Source organism: Lampris incognitus, chromosome 10 (genome assembly GCF_029633865.1).
Source record: "Lampris incognitus isolate fLamInc1 chromosome 10, fLamInc1.hap2, whole genome shotgun sequence".
NCBI lineage: Eukaryota > Metazoa > Chordata > Actinopteri > Lampriformes > Lampridae > Lampris > Lampris incognitus.
The window spans coordinates 32,358,369-32,375,038 of NC_079220.1; the positions used below are offsets into that span (position 1 = coordinate 32,358,369).

At 48.9% G+C, this 16,670-nt stretch overlaps 1 protein-coding gene across 1 annotated transcript in view; it reads right to left on the bottom strand.

Moving 5' to 3' along the window:
• The window catches only part of shank1 (SH3 and multiple ankyrin repeat domains 1), a 109,840-nt gene that overhangs the window by 31,480 nt on the left and 61,690 nt on the right, over nt 1-16,670 (bottom strand). The window contains exons 19-25 of the mRNA XM_056287803.1: nt 12,332-12,340; nt 11,869-11,895; nt 11,697-11,753; nt 11,295-11,410; nt 9,946-10,072; nt 5,687-9,254; nt 1,048-1,053 (exon numbers count right to left, since the gene is read on the bottom strand). Of these exons, the coding sequence (XP_056143778.1) occupies nt 1,048-1,053; nt 5,687-9,254; nt 9,946-10,072; nt 11,295-11,410; nt 11,697-11,753; nt 11,869-11,895; nt 12,332-12,340 (3,910 nt within the window). The remainder of the gene's footprint in view (nt 1-1,047; nt 1,054-5,686; nt 9,255-9,945; nt 10,073-11,294; nt 11,411-11,696; nt 11,754-11,868; nt 11,896-12,331; nt 12,341-16,670) is intronic.

A 16,670-nucleotide genomic window follows, 5' to 3' on the forward strand; every position in this document is an offset into this window, starting at 1 on the left:
AACATAACAAAATGTATGGGAAAGTGAAGGGGTGTGAATACTTTCCGGATGCACAGTATATCATACTAATATATATATAGTGTTTTTTTCCAAAACCATCAATGGTGTTGTAAGTGCTCAACTAAGAGAGGAGTGGAATATCATTATATATATATATACACACACACACATATATATAGATATATATAAAATACATTACTTTAATCAACTTGGTTACATCAAGAGTTAGATTCAAAAGTTGACCACAATGCAGCGCTGTTACGTCCGTTATCTCGCAGCACCTGAATGAGGAAGTCGCTCTGACTAGAAACCATACCAATACGATAGATTTGGGTTAAAACGTCTTAAATGCATCTAATACCAAGGTTACTGCTTCCATCACTTGGTTAGGGAAAAGTAAGAAGTATATTATTTTTTGATTATTTCCTGTCAAAATCAAGCCTTGGTTTACTAAAATAATGAGACAGAATATGTAGATTAAGGGCATTTTTATGTTCTTCCAATATCAGTACTTCCATTGATGCATTTGGGCCTTAGCACCTCTGTGGAACGGTCCTTGATGGTGATAAGCTATGAATAACTTTGAAACAACCTTGTCCTGCCTGCAGCAAATAATTAAATAAGTTAAATAAGCTATAATTGAAGCGCTTTACATCAATCCTTTGATAAAACAATACCTACAGTCCATCATTCAATATTCTCAAGACAAGAAGTCCTCATACATAAGACTTGTTTCATCAGCCAAGGATTTATGTTACCCACTGGTCTGTTTTATCAGTATTGTACTTTTATAAAGTACAATAAATCAGCGAGTTGACATTTTCTCTCAAATGGTGGATATCTATCCATCCATTATCTAAACCACTTATCCTGCTCTCAGGGTCGCGGGGATGCTGGAGCCTATCTCAGCAGTCATTGGGCGGCAGGCAGGGAGACACCCTGGACAGGCCGCCAGTATGGTGGATATTGTCTTTTGGAATTAAACTAATCACTTTTGGTCTCAGAATCAGTCCTGCAGGTGCAGATGATGTGTGTCGGTATTATGACTGATGTCTTGACCATGTTTTATACATGTTGGAGATCAGTCCACTTGCTAATGTAGCCCACAACCTTTCCCCAGTACCTGTCCTTCACTGTGAATGGCCCAGAGCCATAAAGTGTCGGAGTTCTGTCCTTTTACGACACTGGTTGAGAGTCAGAGCCCAATTTGAATATCGATGGCAATGCCATAGAGAACCCATAAACTGGGGGTCTAAAGCTACCGGTTGTATTTTGGTTTCGAAGACGTTCCAATCCCGTCTTGTAAATTAGGCTAGATTAAAGCCTGTGGTCCAGTGGGTAAGCAGCTCAAAAGAAGGGTCATGTTTTTTCTTGATTAGCCTTCCTAATAACCTACACACACACACACACACACCACACACACTTACAAATGTTTTCTGGTGTAAGGGAAAAAAAACCGTTGGCCTTGATGGAAAAAAAAGTATTGCAGACTTGTGGGTCAGTTTGCTTCTTGGCTTCATCTCAGCGACAGAATTCTGTGCTATATATGGCCCGGGCGAGAGCCTGGCGATAATGCAATCCGGGATCACGTCTTTTCGTGTCAGTCAAGAAACGATTAATTTATGGATTCGTGCTGTGCAACACGTTTTTTAAATACGTGCTGACCAGCACGAAATACAACCGTATTTCAGTCGGGAGCGCAGAAGCCATATAGGGTAGGGTTAGGGCCGGAGAGGATCCATCGCATATCGACCTGTGGGTTTTAAAGACATCTTTAACATTTCTCAACACAAAAACACGAAAGTTTCCTTGATACCCCAACAGTAGGACAGGCTAATGTTACGCCCATCCGTTTTCATTATTGCTCCTTCGATTCTGAAAAATCAAGCTTGTTTTGGTCCGTTTCAATAGCGGAAGGCTATGTTAGCCTACCCATGATCCTCAGCGAGTGTGAAAGTCGTGCTGAGTGTCACGGAAAAAATGGAAAATTGGTGTCCGTGTACACAAATCATTAGATTAAATGTCGTGACTATTTCACGAACTGCCGTGATACCGGGCTGCATCAGAGGCTGGCTGCAAGGTGCTCTACATCTCTTTTTATACTTTTTGGTTTTCAGATGTTAACAAAAGCAAACAGCAACTTCTATATCTGATTTTTTTTGGGGGGGGGTGATTTTTCCTCCTTTTCCTCCCCCAATTGTACTTGGCTAATTAGCCCCACTCTTCTGAGCGGCCCCGGTTGCTGCTCCACCGTCTCTGCTGATCTGGGGCGGGCTGCAGACTACCACATGACTCTTCCAATACATGTGGAGTTGCCTGCTTCTTTTCACCTGACGGTGAGGAGTTTCACCAGGAGGATGTACCGTGTGGGAGGATCATGCTATCCCCCCCAGTTTCCCCTCCACCTGAACAGGCGCCCCAACCGACCAGAGGAGGCGCTAGTGCAGCGACCAGGACACATACCCACGTCTGGCTTCCCATCCGCAGACACGGACAATTGTGTCTGTAGGGACACCTGACCAAAGCCGGAGGTAACATGGGGATTCGAACCGGAGGTCCCCATGTTGGTAGGCAACAGAATAGACCGTTACGCTATCCAGACGCCCAATTTTTTGTATAAACGAGACAGAGGTGGTGCTAAAACAGGAGTCTTCAGGGGGTTTGTGCTGTTTTTGTAGATTATGTTTATTTTATTTCTTTTTTGCTATTTTGTTCCTGTGATTTTTAACTGTCAGCACTGTAGTGTACATAGGAAGTTTTGTAAAGAGGAAAAACCTTGTAGTGTGATTTCTACTGGGGGTAAAGCTGGTGAAACTCCTCAATGTCAGATGAAAAGAAGCGGCTGGCGACTCCACATGTAACGGAGGAGGCATGTGGTAGTCTGCAACCCTCCCCTGGATTGGCCGAGGGGGTGGAGCAGAGAACAGGACGGCTTGAAAGCGTAGGTTAATTGGCCGGATACAATTGGAGAGAAAAAAAACTCCCAAAAGAACCGGTAAGAGTACCGTTAAAGTACCGGATCTATAAACAGTATTGGTAGGAGTAGTAGTACCGTTAAAATCTTAACGATACCCGGCAGTTCTCATGGGAGAGATACTGAACAAGTGGCTGCTAAGCTCTCATTAATGCTTGAAAGTTGCTGAGTGGCTGAGTAACCAGTGTCTTACCTTGAATATAAAGAAAACAGTGATGAAGAATTTTGCTAACAAACTGTGTATCCACATCTTAGTATTAACGGACAAACAATCAAAAATGTTAATGAGGTCAAATATTTAGGTTTGATTTTGGATTCCAATTTGACTTTTGAAAGGCTATTAAAAAGATGAGCAAAACATTGACATATTCATCCATCCATCCATTATCCAAACTGCTTATCCATACTCAGGGTTGCAGGGACGCTGGAGCCTATCCCAGCATTCATTGGGCGGCAGACGGGGAGACACCCTGGACATCACAGGGCCGACACACACACACACACACACACACACACACACACACACACACACACACACACACACACACACACACACACACACACACACACACACACACACACACATAAACATTCATACCTAGGAATAATTTAGTACGGCCGATTCACCTGACCTACATGTCTTTGGACTGTGGTAGGAAACCGGAGCCCCCGGAGGAAACCCACGCAGACACGGGGAGAACATGCAAACTCCACACAGAGGACGACCCGGGACCACCCCCAAGGTTAGAGTACCCCGGGGCTCGAACCCAGGACCTTCATGCTATGAGGCAACCGTGCTAACCACTGTGCCACTGTGCCATTGAAATATATTATTAAATTTAGACATATTAGGAACTCGCTAACAACAGAAGCACCAAAAATATTTTTGTACGCTATGATTCTTTTCACATCTTCATTATTGTATATCCTGCTGGTCCCAGGCCAGTAAGACTTCTGATTCTGAAAGCTATGAGATTCTTTTTAAACAAGCCTTAAATTTTTTTGAATTCTCTCTGTCTCTCTCTCTCTCTCTCTCTCTCTCTCTCTCTCTCTCTCTCTCTCTCTCTATATATATATATATATCTTGGGGGGGTCGTCTCGGGTCATCCTCTGTGTGGAGTTTGCATGTTCTCCCCGTGTCTGTGTGGGTTTCCTCCGGGGGCTCAGGTTTCCTCCCACAGTCCAAAGACATGTAGGTCAGGTGAATCAGCCATACTAAATTGTCCCTAGGTGTGAACGTGTGTGTGTGTGTGTGTGTGTGTGTGTGTGTGTGTGTCGGCCCTGTGATGGACTGGCAGCCTGTCCAGGGTGTCTCCCCGCCTGCCACCCAATGACTGCTGGGATAGGCTCCAGGATCCCCATGACCCTGAGAGCAGGATAAGCGGTTTGGATAATATAATCGATGGATGAATTTTTTCACAGCTTCATTATTGTACACCCTGCTGGTCCCAGGCCAGTAAGACTCTTCTGGAACCTATGAGATTCTTTTTAAACAAGCCTTACAAATTTATTTGATAGGAAATCATTAAATCACCATCATTGTAAAATATTGTCCAAACACAGCCTCTCAACTTTTGAAAATCTCATTCTGTTATCAGAAGTTCGACTGGTATTTAAGAATTTAAGATGCCCCCCACCATTACAAAGTTTTTCCAGCTCCGCTTCGAGCTAATGAGCAGAACCTCTCGATTTGCTCCAAACTCAGATTTAAACATCCCTCTGCGGCACACTGCCTTTGGACAATCTGCTTTTGCATTTACGGCCATTAAACACTGGAACAAGCTTCCAGCTGAGTTTAAAACTTTCACACACATTCATTCTTTTTCTTTTCCATTAATTTGACCATGATTCTGATTTTCAATTGTAATGAATTGTAATTTTATAGCTGTGCTGGGCTGAATGTGCTGGTACTCATATATTGATGTGTGCTTGTAGATTTGTCTGTGTAACTGTTAGTGTGGTAGAGACTATGTCGTGGTGTTGCATGTAAATGAATGTTTTTAGTGTCTGGAGATTTCTCTGCATGTACTTGCCCAAGGACCGCAGATGGAAAATCAGTAATAGCTAAGTCTGGCATAAGTTATCTCTTTTTTTTCTTCTTTTTTTTTTTTGGTTGTTGTTGAAATTTTCCCAATTTTTTTCAACAATTGTATCCAGCCAATTACCCCACTCTTCCAAGCCATTCCGGTCGCTGCTCCACCCCCTCTGCTGATCCGGGGAGGGCTGCAGACTACCACATGCCTCCTCCGATACACGTGGAGTCACCAGCCGCTTCTTTTCACCTGACAGGCAGGAGTTTCACCAGAGGGATGTAGTGCGTGGGAGGATCATGCGATTCACCCCCAGTTCCCCCTCCTCCCTGAACTGGCGCCCCGACCAACCAGAGAAGGCGCTAGTGCAGTGACCAGGACACATGCCCACATCTGGCTTCCCACCCGCAGACACAGCCAATTGTGTCTGTAGGGACGCCCAACCAAGCCGGAGGTAACATGAGGATTCGAACCGCCGATCCCCATGTTGGTAGGCAATGGAATAGACCGCTACGCTACCCAGACGCCATCACTTCTCATTTTGATCTTAATGTTCTTGTGCATGGTTTTTGTTTAATAAATAAATAATAATGCAAGAGAACACGATGACTGAACTCATCTATGTTCTGACAACTAAGTAAAGTAAAGTAAAAACTGAGGACCTCCACGAGGAGAGGCATACCTGTGTCTGCTCAGCGGTCTGTGGGTGCTCCAGCTATCTTTGCCTCTTTGCTGTAGTTTGCTGCTCAGCTCACTGATAATGCTGGGCTTCATACTGGAAGCAGGGGGATAGATCTTCCTCCCTTCCAGAAATGTCCCAGCATGGCCACCTCCTTCACCGGTCATCTGCCCCTCACCCCACAGAGGCTTCATCTCAGGTGTGCGTGGGCGGTCGAAGTACGGCGAGGCAGGGCGCCCCAAATTCGACGCATCCCTCACCCCATAACTGTCTTGTCTGCCGTCGTCATCCCCCTCTCCCTCCTCTCCCTCGTCTTCTTCCTGCCCCTCCCGCTGTCTGTGAGAGTGGAAGGAGGCTGGGGCGGTGCTGGTCTGTCTGCGCAGATCTCCGACACGGCCTCCTTCCCTGAACCGGTTGACTTTGGGGTAGGTAGAGGCCACTGCTGCTGCTGTGGCGTTCTGCATCTCAAAGGTCTGTCCATCCAAGTAGCTCATGTAGGACTCCAAAAAATCTCCTCCGCTTCCCCTCTCTGCCTCCCCACCCCCTCTCTCCCTCCTGTCCAGCCTCTCCACCCTGACTCCAGCTCCGCTCAGCACGAGGATGCTGTCCAGGTGGTGGTCACTGCTGCTGCGGCTGTCCAGCTCCTCAATCCCAGAGTCCACCACCGTCTCTTGGGAATCTCCTGTCTTGGTGTTTGGGGGAGGGTGTTGCTCCACTGCTCTGCGGCCGCCTGTGGTCACAGTGGGAGACGAGGCGGTATGGGTGCGCTCCCGGTGAAAATGGCCGGAGGTGCTCGTGGTAACAGAGGCGGTAGCGGAGGTTGTGTTAGCACAGCTAGAGGTCGTGGAGAGAGAGGCGTGTCCCCTGAGGGCACCAGAGGTGGCAGCGGTTGATGAGGGGGTAAGCACACCACGATAGGCCAGCGGGGGTGCAACAGTGTGAGGGGGAGGCGTTGGGGAGGAACGCCCAGGTGTGTGGGTGCTGTTATACAGATGATGGGGTTGGGACACTGAGAAAGGTCGGTGGTAGGAGCCTGGCGGAGGCGGAGGAGTGACTGATGGGGGAGGTGGGGGGCCAGTGACTGAGGTGGGTTGGAGATTGGAGGGGGATGGGGGAGGCTGAGGGTTGGGGGAGCTCTGGGACGGCGAGGGGGCTGACTGTGTCAAGTTGGCCACCTCACTGTCATAGGATGTGAGGCTGGAGGTGGTGGAATCCCCAGCCTGTGGTGAGGGCAGTGGCGTGTGGGCTGGGAACCCAGCCATAAAAGGTTCTCTTTGAGTTGAGGGAGGTGGTGGGGGTGGGGGCGGGGGTGGGGGAGGTGGAGGAGGGGGCTGCTGCTCACGAGAGGCCATGTTGTTGGCTATCAGCCCGTGCTGCGAGTAGCCCGACCCCCCTCCAATGCCCCTATCAAAACTGTTAGCGAACTCCAGGGGAGGCGGAAGGGGGTCTGCAAAGACAAACTCATCGTCGGCATCGACTGAGGGGGCAGGGGGAGGGAGGACCATTAGCCCTGTACTGCTGCTCCCTGTTGTGCCTCCCGTCTGCTGGGTGCTCGTGGACGGAGGAGAGGGAGGGGTGAGGGACAGCATGTAGGCGCCGGCCTCACTCTCCATCCTGAGAAAGGAAGGCCGCCGAGGCTGCTGGGACTGGGAAGTTTGGGTTGCCTGCTGGGCACTTACACTGGCGGCGGCGGCAGCAGCTGCCTGCTCCACCCTCCTCATATAACCCTCTCTCTCTTTATCGCGCTCCCTTTCTCTCGACAACTCCCTTTCCCTCTCTCTTGACCTCTCCCTCTCTCGCTCCCTCTCCTTGTAGTTGGGCGGCTGATACGCCTGGGACTGGTAGTGGTGCGTGTGGACTGTTTTATCCTCAGAGAAGCGTACTCTCAGCCCCTCTCTGGCACCTCCGCCCTCCCGCTCGCGCTCACCCCCGGCACCATCCTCTCCCCAAGCACTCCCAGTGCCTCGGAAGATCCTTGGTGAGGGCGGGCGGCCAACACTAGGTGTGGTGGCAGCCAGAGAAGAGGAAGTGACCAGATAGGAGGAGCTGGAGGACTGAGCAGAGGAAGACACAGGCTGGGAGGTGACAGTAGCAGAAGGGAAGACTCCTACGCTTGACATCTGACGGCCAAAGTGGTGTTCTGCGCCCCTCCTCAGCCTGCCGTCATCCTTCAATGCTCGTTCCCGGGCAGCCAGGGCCAGGCCTAGCGGGGATGAAGGGTCCAACACTTTCCCTGTCAAAGGGTGGATGAAGGTGGTGGTCATAGTGGAGGGGGCCTGCTGCCTCCCTGCTGCTCCATAAAAGTCAGCCGGCACGGACTTGGGTTGATAGTCTTGGGTTGGGGTTGAGTACTCCGGAAGGCCAAAGGCTGGAGGCATACTGCGGGTGTGGTGGATGAAGGTGTCCCCAGAGAACATGCCTTCATCAATAGACTTGGACGGCCGTAGTCGTGTGGACAAACTTTCAGGCTGGGTGCTGAGCTGTTGCTGTGAGACCTGAGTCCGTGCCGCTCCCCCTCCAGCTCCACCACTCAGCCCCCTGCCCTCCCCGAGAGCCACCTCTTCCTCGGCAGACATGAAAAAGGAAGCACTCTTTTTCCGCGCTTCATGGAAGCGCTCTCGATCTCGTCGGGCCGCGCCTACAATGGCAGCCCCAAACTGGCTGGTAAAATCTAGGCCATCCTGTGCTCGGACAGAAGGCAGGGTTGGGGGTGGGGGAGCTGGGATAGAAGGTGGAGCAGGCGGTTGTGGTGCCGGAGTGGATGGAGGAGGTCCATGGGGAGTTTTGTTTCCATCTATATCCCCTGATGGAGGAGGGTCAGCCTCCACGCTGCTGCCCTGGCTGCTGCGACCACTGCTGCTGGTGGAAGGAGCCTTTACAATGATGGTGGGGATGGGAATGGAGCTTTTTTCCACAGATCCCTTGCCCCCAAGTGTCCCCTGTCCTGCACGCAGATCCTCCACCTTGGACTGCTTCACCAAGGGGCCCTTACCCCTTCGGGCCCCTGCTTTGGGAGGCCCTGCTGCGGCAGGGCTGCGGTCTACCCGCTGGGCTTGGCTCTGGGTAGTCTGTTGTTGCTGGGGGATTACTGTGGCAATGCTGGAGGGGGGGACAGCGGTGCTGTAGCCTCTCCTCAGACCTGCCCCCTTGGCCCCTCCACCTGCCCCTGCGCCAGCTCCAACGGGCTCCGCAGGGTAGCCCACCTTTCTGGAAGCAGTCCTACTTTGAGCAGAGTGGGCAACAGCATGAACATACTGGGGACCGTGTTCACCTCCTCCCCCACCAGGGCCAGCGCTGGGAGCCCCTGCCCTCTCCCTGCCTCCATGGGTGAAGTGCACGGCCTGGGAGTAAAGCTGGTAGTGTGCGGAGGTGGAGGTGGACGGGGACACGGAGACAGAGGGCTGCTGAGACGACTTGCCTCTCCAACCCAGCGGCGGGGCAGAGGAGAATGGAGGGTCAGGCGGAGCTGTGGTGGGAGGAGGTGGGATGTCATCTGGGCCCGGCACAGACAGACTCCGGGTGAACTTCATGGCCGGAGGGTGCAGGAACTGCTTCTCCTCCTCAGGCACACCTGCAGCATGCCATTCACAAACAGGGAGAGAACAGGATGGAATAAAAAAGGCAAGTAAGGGTCTAATTATTTGGGGTGGGGGGGGGTGTAGATGTTGAGGATGAAGAGAAAAAAAGAGAGATGAATAAGGGAGCGAAGGCGATGCATTTGGAGGAGAGCATGTCAAGTAAATGCAGCCTGAGAAAAATCAAAGTTGGGGATAATAGGTGTGAGTGTTTGTCTAAATCTGCCTGCCCATCTACTTGCCAGCCAGTGTGTCCTCAGTTCCTCTCATGTTAGTATCTAAGCCTGTTAGTACTGTGTACAACAGTCCCACAACAGCTAGTAACTGAAAAGCATCAAAGAATTATGAGCTTTGTTTACTTGGTCACCAAAAAGCATCAAGCGCTGGACGACAAGCCAGGACATAAGCCAATAGTATGCAGAGTAAGCCTTCGATGACAATACAAACAGAGTAGTAGAGTGAGTACAAGACAGAAAAATTTCTTATCTTGACAGTTTCAGCACAGGTACAGTAATCTACAGAGAAGCATATACAGTCAGTTGGATAAAGAGTAGTTCTTTAGGGACCCAGACAGACACTGTCAGTCACAGACAAACAGGTCGGCACAGCTGAGCACAGCACGGATCTCTACCAGTCTAGAGGACAGACAGACAGGCAGACAGAGGGCAGACAGACAGACAGCCTCACCGATGGATTTCTGCCGCAGCATACCGTGCGGTGGGGCGTGTCCCGGGGCGTACTGGCCCCGGTCGTAGCCCCCAAGCCCCGACCCCGTCGACATCATCCCCATCCCTGACTGGTCATAATTTGGTTGCTAGAAGAGAAAGACAGCGGGCGGAGATAAAACCACAGCAAAGAGAAAGATAAAGCATTGGCATCAATGCCTCAGAATAAGGAGTGAAATGCAAAACATATATACATCAAATCTAATTTTGTCTATCCATTCATCCATCGATTATCCAAACTGCTTATCCTGCTCTCAGGGTCACGGGGATGCAGGAGCCTATCCCAGCAGTCACTGGGCGGCAGGTGGGGAGACACCCTGGACAGGCCGCCAGGCCATCACAGGGCCCCCACACACGTTCACACCTAGGGACAATTTAGTATGGCCGATTCACCTGACCTGCATGTCTTTGGACTGTGGGAGGAAACTGGAGCACCGGAGGAAACCCATGCAGACACAGGGAGAACAGGCGAACTCCACACAGAGGACGACCCGGGACGACCCCGAAGGCTGGACTACCCCGGGGCTCGAACCCAGGACCTTCTTGCTGTGAGGCGACCGCACTAATCACTGTGCCACCATATCGCAGAATATAAATAATAAATTAATAATAAAATTAATTAATAATAATAATAATAAATAATGGAAATATTGTTTAATTATTAAAATTAATTATTAATCCTAAAATAATTATTATTAATTGTTAACAAATTAATTTTGTCTAGATTTAACAAAAACTACATCAAGTAATTTGACTCCTAACAACCTCTACCGAAACAACTTTAAAATTATAACCCATACCCTTGACTCAAGAGAAATCCTTTCATAATGTTGATATTTAAGGAGTGGTTTAGCAAATTTCAAGACAATGTCAATTAAGCAAAAAAAAAAAAAGAAGCTTAGATCAAGATGTTTTCCATTGACAAAAAATGAAATTACCCTTCTCCACAACTGGATTTCCCCCACTTGTTAAAAGAAGCAACTAGAATTTTAACCCCTCCATACCAGACTAAATCATAGTACTTGCACAGTGCAGTAGTTAGGTGGTCAGACAGACAAATCCTATTTTTGAGTCTTAAAGACCAAAATCTAGAGATGAGTGCAGTGGAACGTTGTCTGATACTGATATTCCCAACCTCAGGGCAGGTCAAACTCACCAGTGTACAACACTGGCAACAGATTTGAAACACACACAACACACACACACACACAACACACACACACACACACACACACACACACACACACACACACACACACACACACACACACACACACACACACACACACACATTTTGGAGACCATCCGCACCTCGTTGCCGTAAAAACTTCGGCCCCTGTCTCTTTTTGCTCCCTGACCCCGTGTCCCTGGCCCCTCATTGGTGCTGATTGTCTGTTGAGCTGCAGCCAGAATTTCATCAAGTTTATCTTTCAGAGAGAGAACGACAGAGAATGAAAGAGAGAGAAAGACAAGGAAAGATGGAGAGAAAGGAGAACACCAGTAGAGGTCAAATGAAATAGGTACATCACTGCACACGGAGAGAAGTAAAGGTTTAGGAGCTGAAGAAGGGTGAGGAAGGGCAAAGAGAGAGCTCCATGCAACACCTCCATGGTACGGAGCTTGCCTTGCCACAAGCTGGTGGCCCAACACTAGAGCCATGCATCCCCCTCTGACACGACCACACAGCATGCACAATGACAGGAGCTCGCTTACTCAAAGCCATCTGATAGACCGTCCTCTTCTTCTCGGTCACCTGTGAAGACTCGAAGTCTACAGGCAAGAAAACACAGAGGAAGCCTGGTCAATGACCAACGCAAGGGCTGACAAAGTCATTTTAGATAGGCTCTAACTCGCAAGGCGTAACAAAAGGGAAGTGACTGCATACCTGTTTTTTTTTTCCAAGGGGTGGCAGCTGCAAAGAGGACAAAAGGGAGACTTAAGTTTTGGCAGGAGAGAAGCGGCGATGCTGTTGTTACAGTGAATACTGATCACACTCCCAGGAGCCTGACAAACTGAGTCACCTCGCTTGGCTCGCTCTTAGATGTAGAGGACGGTACAGCACGCCCACATTTTAACACAGCCGAGGCATGCTCATGTTAGTCCATATGCTGCATGAACAATTTGCTCTCTCTCTCTCTCTCTCTCTCTCTCTCTCTCTCTCTCTCTCTCTCTCTCTCTCTCTCTCTCTCTCTCTCTCTCTCTCTCTCTCTCTCTCTCTCTCTCTCTCTCTCTCTCTCTCTCTCTCTCTCTCTCTCTCTCTCTCTCTCTCTCTCTCTCTCTCACTCACTCACTCACTCACTCAAGCACACACCCATAAAATGAGGAATAAGTTTGAAGATAACTCCCACCTCTCTCCACTGTTCGGTTGTGAAGAAGATCCAGATGGCGTTGGTGTGAAAACAAGAGGGGAGGAGAGGAGGAAGGGTTAAATTGTTAAGGCACTGGACAGAAATGGGGCAAGTCCACAGAGATGTACAGGGGAGGGATTGAAGAAGACCCTCGGCGTATGCAGCCACTGGTGTGTGTAGACTGAGTAGGGACAGCATCATGGGTCACAGTCATCACCAATGGTAAATGGGTGTATCTGACGATTGTGTAGTTTATCAAGCTTAATTTAATTCAATCTTGTCTAGGTATTTCATCTAATCAAAACTGGTTCTGACCTGCAAACTGTGGTCATTTTGATGGTCACTTCTATTGTCCTGGAGTATACCTTAGCTACGAGAATGTGCCCTGCGTCTACATGAAGCAACTTGCTGTAAAACAGGGTGTTTTGTAATGTTAAGTCAGAACATAATTGAGCCACACTCGCTCGGGACAGCACAGCAAAAACAGTGATATGGGGGTAAGCCAAGGTGTGGGGGATCATATCCATGTTAGGCCCCTCCCCCTTTCGTCTTGCAGCATGACTTCTAGGTGAGCCGTAACACTGCAGCGGTCATCTGAGGTGAGCTAAATGAATTCTGTTCATTAGAATAAAGCACATGGCCCTGGCTGACACGGCTTCATCAGGCCTTCTGCTCCGCTCACATCTCCTCACAAAGACACACAGACACTGAGGATTGAACTTAAAATGTTTTGGTTTTTTTCTCTCCCCAATTGTACGTGGTCAATTACCCCACTCTTCTGAGCCATTCCAGTTGCTGCTCCACCCCCTCTGCCGATCCAGGGAGGAATGCTGACTACCACGTGCCTCCTCCGATACATGTGGAGTCACCAGCCGCTTCTTTTCACCTGACAGTGAGGAGTTTCGCCAGGGGGACATAGCACGTGGGAGGATCACGCTATCCCCCCAGTTCCCCTCATCCCCAAACAGGCGCCCTGACCGACCAGAGGAGGCGCTAGTGCAGCGACCAGGACACATACCCACACCCGGCTTCCCACCTGCAGACACGGCCAATTGTGTCTGTAGAGACGCTCGACCAAGCTGGACATAACACAGGGATTTGAACAAAAGTTTTTGATTGGGCCTCAATCCCCAGTTATATATTTTACTGATGAACGCTCTAGACCCTTTCTTTCGCTCCTTCACAAGTAGTGGAACATCAGCTCCTAAACAGACCAAGGTGATTTACTCCTCCTGCCTGTGTCTTATTAAGTTAACTAGAGATGCACGATGATATCGGCACGGCACGACATTGGCATCGACTGATATAGGCTTTAAAATGAAATATCAGCGTCGGCCCGAAATGCCGATATGACAGACCGATAAGATCCATCATCCATTATCCAAGCCGCTTATCTCAGTTGGGGTCATGGGGATGCTGGAGCCTATCCCAGAAGTCATTGGGCAGCAGGCGGGGCGACACCCTGGACAGGCCGCCAGTCCATACCAGGGCCCACACACACACACACACACACACACACACACACACATTCACACCTAGGGACAATTTAGTATGGCCGATTCACCTGACCTACATGTCTTTGGACTGTGGGAGAAAACCAGAGCCCCCGGAGGAAACCCACGCAGACACGGGGAAAACATGCAAACTGCCTACAGAGGAAAACCCGGGACGACCCCCAAGGTTGGACTACCCAGGGGCTCGAACCCAGACCTTCTTGCTGTGAGGCGACCGTGCTAACCACTGAGCCACCGTGCCGCCCCAGTAAAACCCACAAGGTTGCATTGCTGCATCGCGTTGCCTCTGGTTCAATGAGTTATTTATTTTAATCATTTTTAAACAGATTGTACTCAGTTCTATGTAGTTTTGACCTGTTGGAGGGCTGTGTACCCAGGCGTAGAGGGAAAAAAAATAGACCAGCCCCGTAAAAATAGAGATCAGCAGCTCAATGCCCAAGTGAGTGCACGCGGCTGCCATGGTCAGTATAGCAGCTTCACAACAGCACATATTAGATTAGATTGTTTTATTAGCCACACAACCAATGCCGGTGGAACTTGTTTTTGGTACACATTACACTCTGCAGCACAATACATACATGGACAACAACAGACACTCCACACGTTATCACGAATAATACAGTTACACAATAACAGAAACAAACACGCATAACAATTAGGTGAATGGTGGTATTTAGACTTGAGGTTCTCTGTCATTAGCTGGAAAAAATGTGTATATATGTCTTTATGCATGCTCAATAATCCAGGTAAGAAATTCAAAGAAAGGTGAACCAGTTCATCTGGACACCACGTTTATTGACAGATAAGTTTCATCACTCATCTAAGTGACCTCTTCAGTCTTAGCTGACTGCAGGTACCCCCACCCTTATAAACAATACACTGGCAAAATGACCGAAAACAAAGACCAGTTTCAGATGGAAATTACCATGACCATTAACTAGAGTTACAATGGCCATGTGTACTATTGTGTGTTTGTGGCCAACTTGTATATGGAGGAAGTGGAAAAGAGGGCTCTGATGTCCTATCCAGAGACACCACCTAGCCATTGGTTCAGATTTGTGGACGACACCTGGGTTAAAATAAAAATCTCAGGATGTACCACATTTCACCGACCACATTAACTCTATGGACAACCACATCAAGTTCACCAGGGAGGACGTGAAAAGTGACAGGTCAGCCCTCTTAGACTGTGAAATTGCAATTAGTGATGGGGGACATTCGATTGTTGATGTTTACTGTAATCCAACTCATACTGATCATTACTTAAGGTCTGACTCTCATCATCCACTGGAGCACAAACTAGGAGTCATCAGGACGCTGTACCACCGAGCTGACAATGTCCCCACCAACACAGCGGCCAGGGAAGGGAAGAAATCCCTCATTAAACAGGCCCTGGTTAAGCGTGGCTAGCCTAACTGGGTCCTTGTTAAAGCCAGGAAGACGCCCAAACAGTGCACCAGCCAACTGAAGAGAGGAGAGGGACAACAGCTAAATATAAACCAGTGGTGATTCCGTATGTGGCAGGAGACGCATATTTCCCAAACACTGTGTCTCAGTTGCTTTCAAACCCCAAAACACACCGCACCAGAAGTTGGCCCACCCCAAGGATCGGGTCCCCCAGCACAAACAGAGCAATATAGTGTACACTGTTAAGTGCCAGGAGGATTGCCATGATTTATACATTTGGGGAAACCAAACAGACGCTGGCCAAGAGGATGGCACAACACAGGAGAGCAAACACGTCAGGCCAGGACTCCACAGTCTACACTATCTACAGGCCAGTGGCCACTCTTTAAAGGATGAGGATGTGCACATCCTTGATAGGCAGGAATGCTGGTTTGAACGGAGAGTCAAAGAGGCCATTTGTGTGAAGAGGGAACGACCATCCCTGAACCGGGGGGCTAAGAGTACATCTGTCACCATCTTACAGTGCTGTGATTGCAAACATTCCCAAATCCTCTGTAAACAGTTCACATGGCCATTGTAACTCTAGTTAATGGTCACACCTATGTTTGCATATGAAACTGGTCGTTGGTTTGGGTCGTTATGCCACTGTATTGTTTATAAGGGTGGGGACACCTGCAGTCAGCTGAGACTGAAGAGGTCACTTAGATGAGTGATGAAACGTTTCTCTCAATAAACGTTGTGTCCAGATGGACAACTTTCTTTGATGTGCTATGTATCAGCATATATCAGCAATCAGCCAAAATGAGTTGGAAAATATCGGCATATCAGATATCGGCAAAAATCCAATATCGTTCATCCCTAAAGTTACCTTAGTCTGAAAACATCGCTGTTATTCTTTACAGGTGGTTACACAGCTTAAATAACGGAGATCTAGTATTTACAGTGTATAAAACAGTAGGATAAGCTTGGATAACCTATATTACCATGATGACCCAGCAACTACAAATAAGGAGTGCAGACACAGAGGCCTTGTTGTGGCCATACAAAAGGCACAGAACACTTCATAAGCAACGGCTTGTGTGTGTGGTACTGGGGAGGTTGGTGTCATGGGACTCCTATACCTGTGTGTGTGTGTGTGTGTGTGTGTGTGTGCGTGTGCGTGTGTGTGTGTGTGTGTGTGTGTGTGTGTGTGTGTTTTGGGGGGCTGGGCATTCGTGCTGTCTGCTGTTTAGGTGAGGTCAACTCATGGGGCAGACAGAGAGCAAAAGAGGGAGAGGGTCAGAAAGAGAGAGGAGGGAGAGAGAGGGAGAGAGTGAGTGAGCGAGCGAGAGAGATTTTTTTTTATTTTTGAGAGAGAGACAGAGAGCGAGAGAGAGTGGGTAGGGGTGTGAAAAATTGACGGGTAGATGTGTGTACTC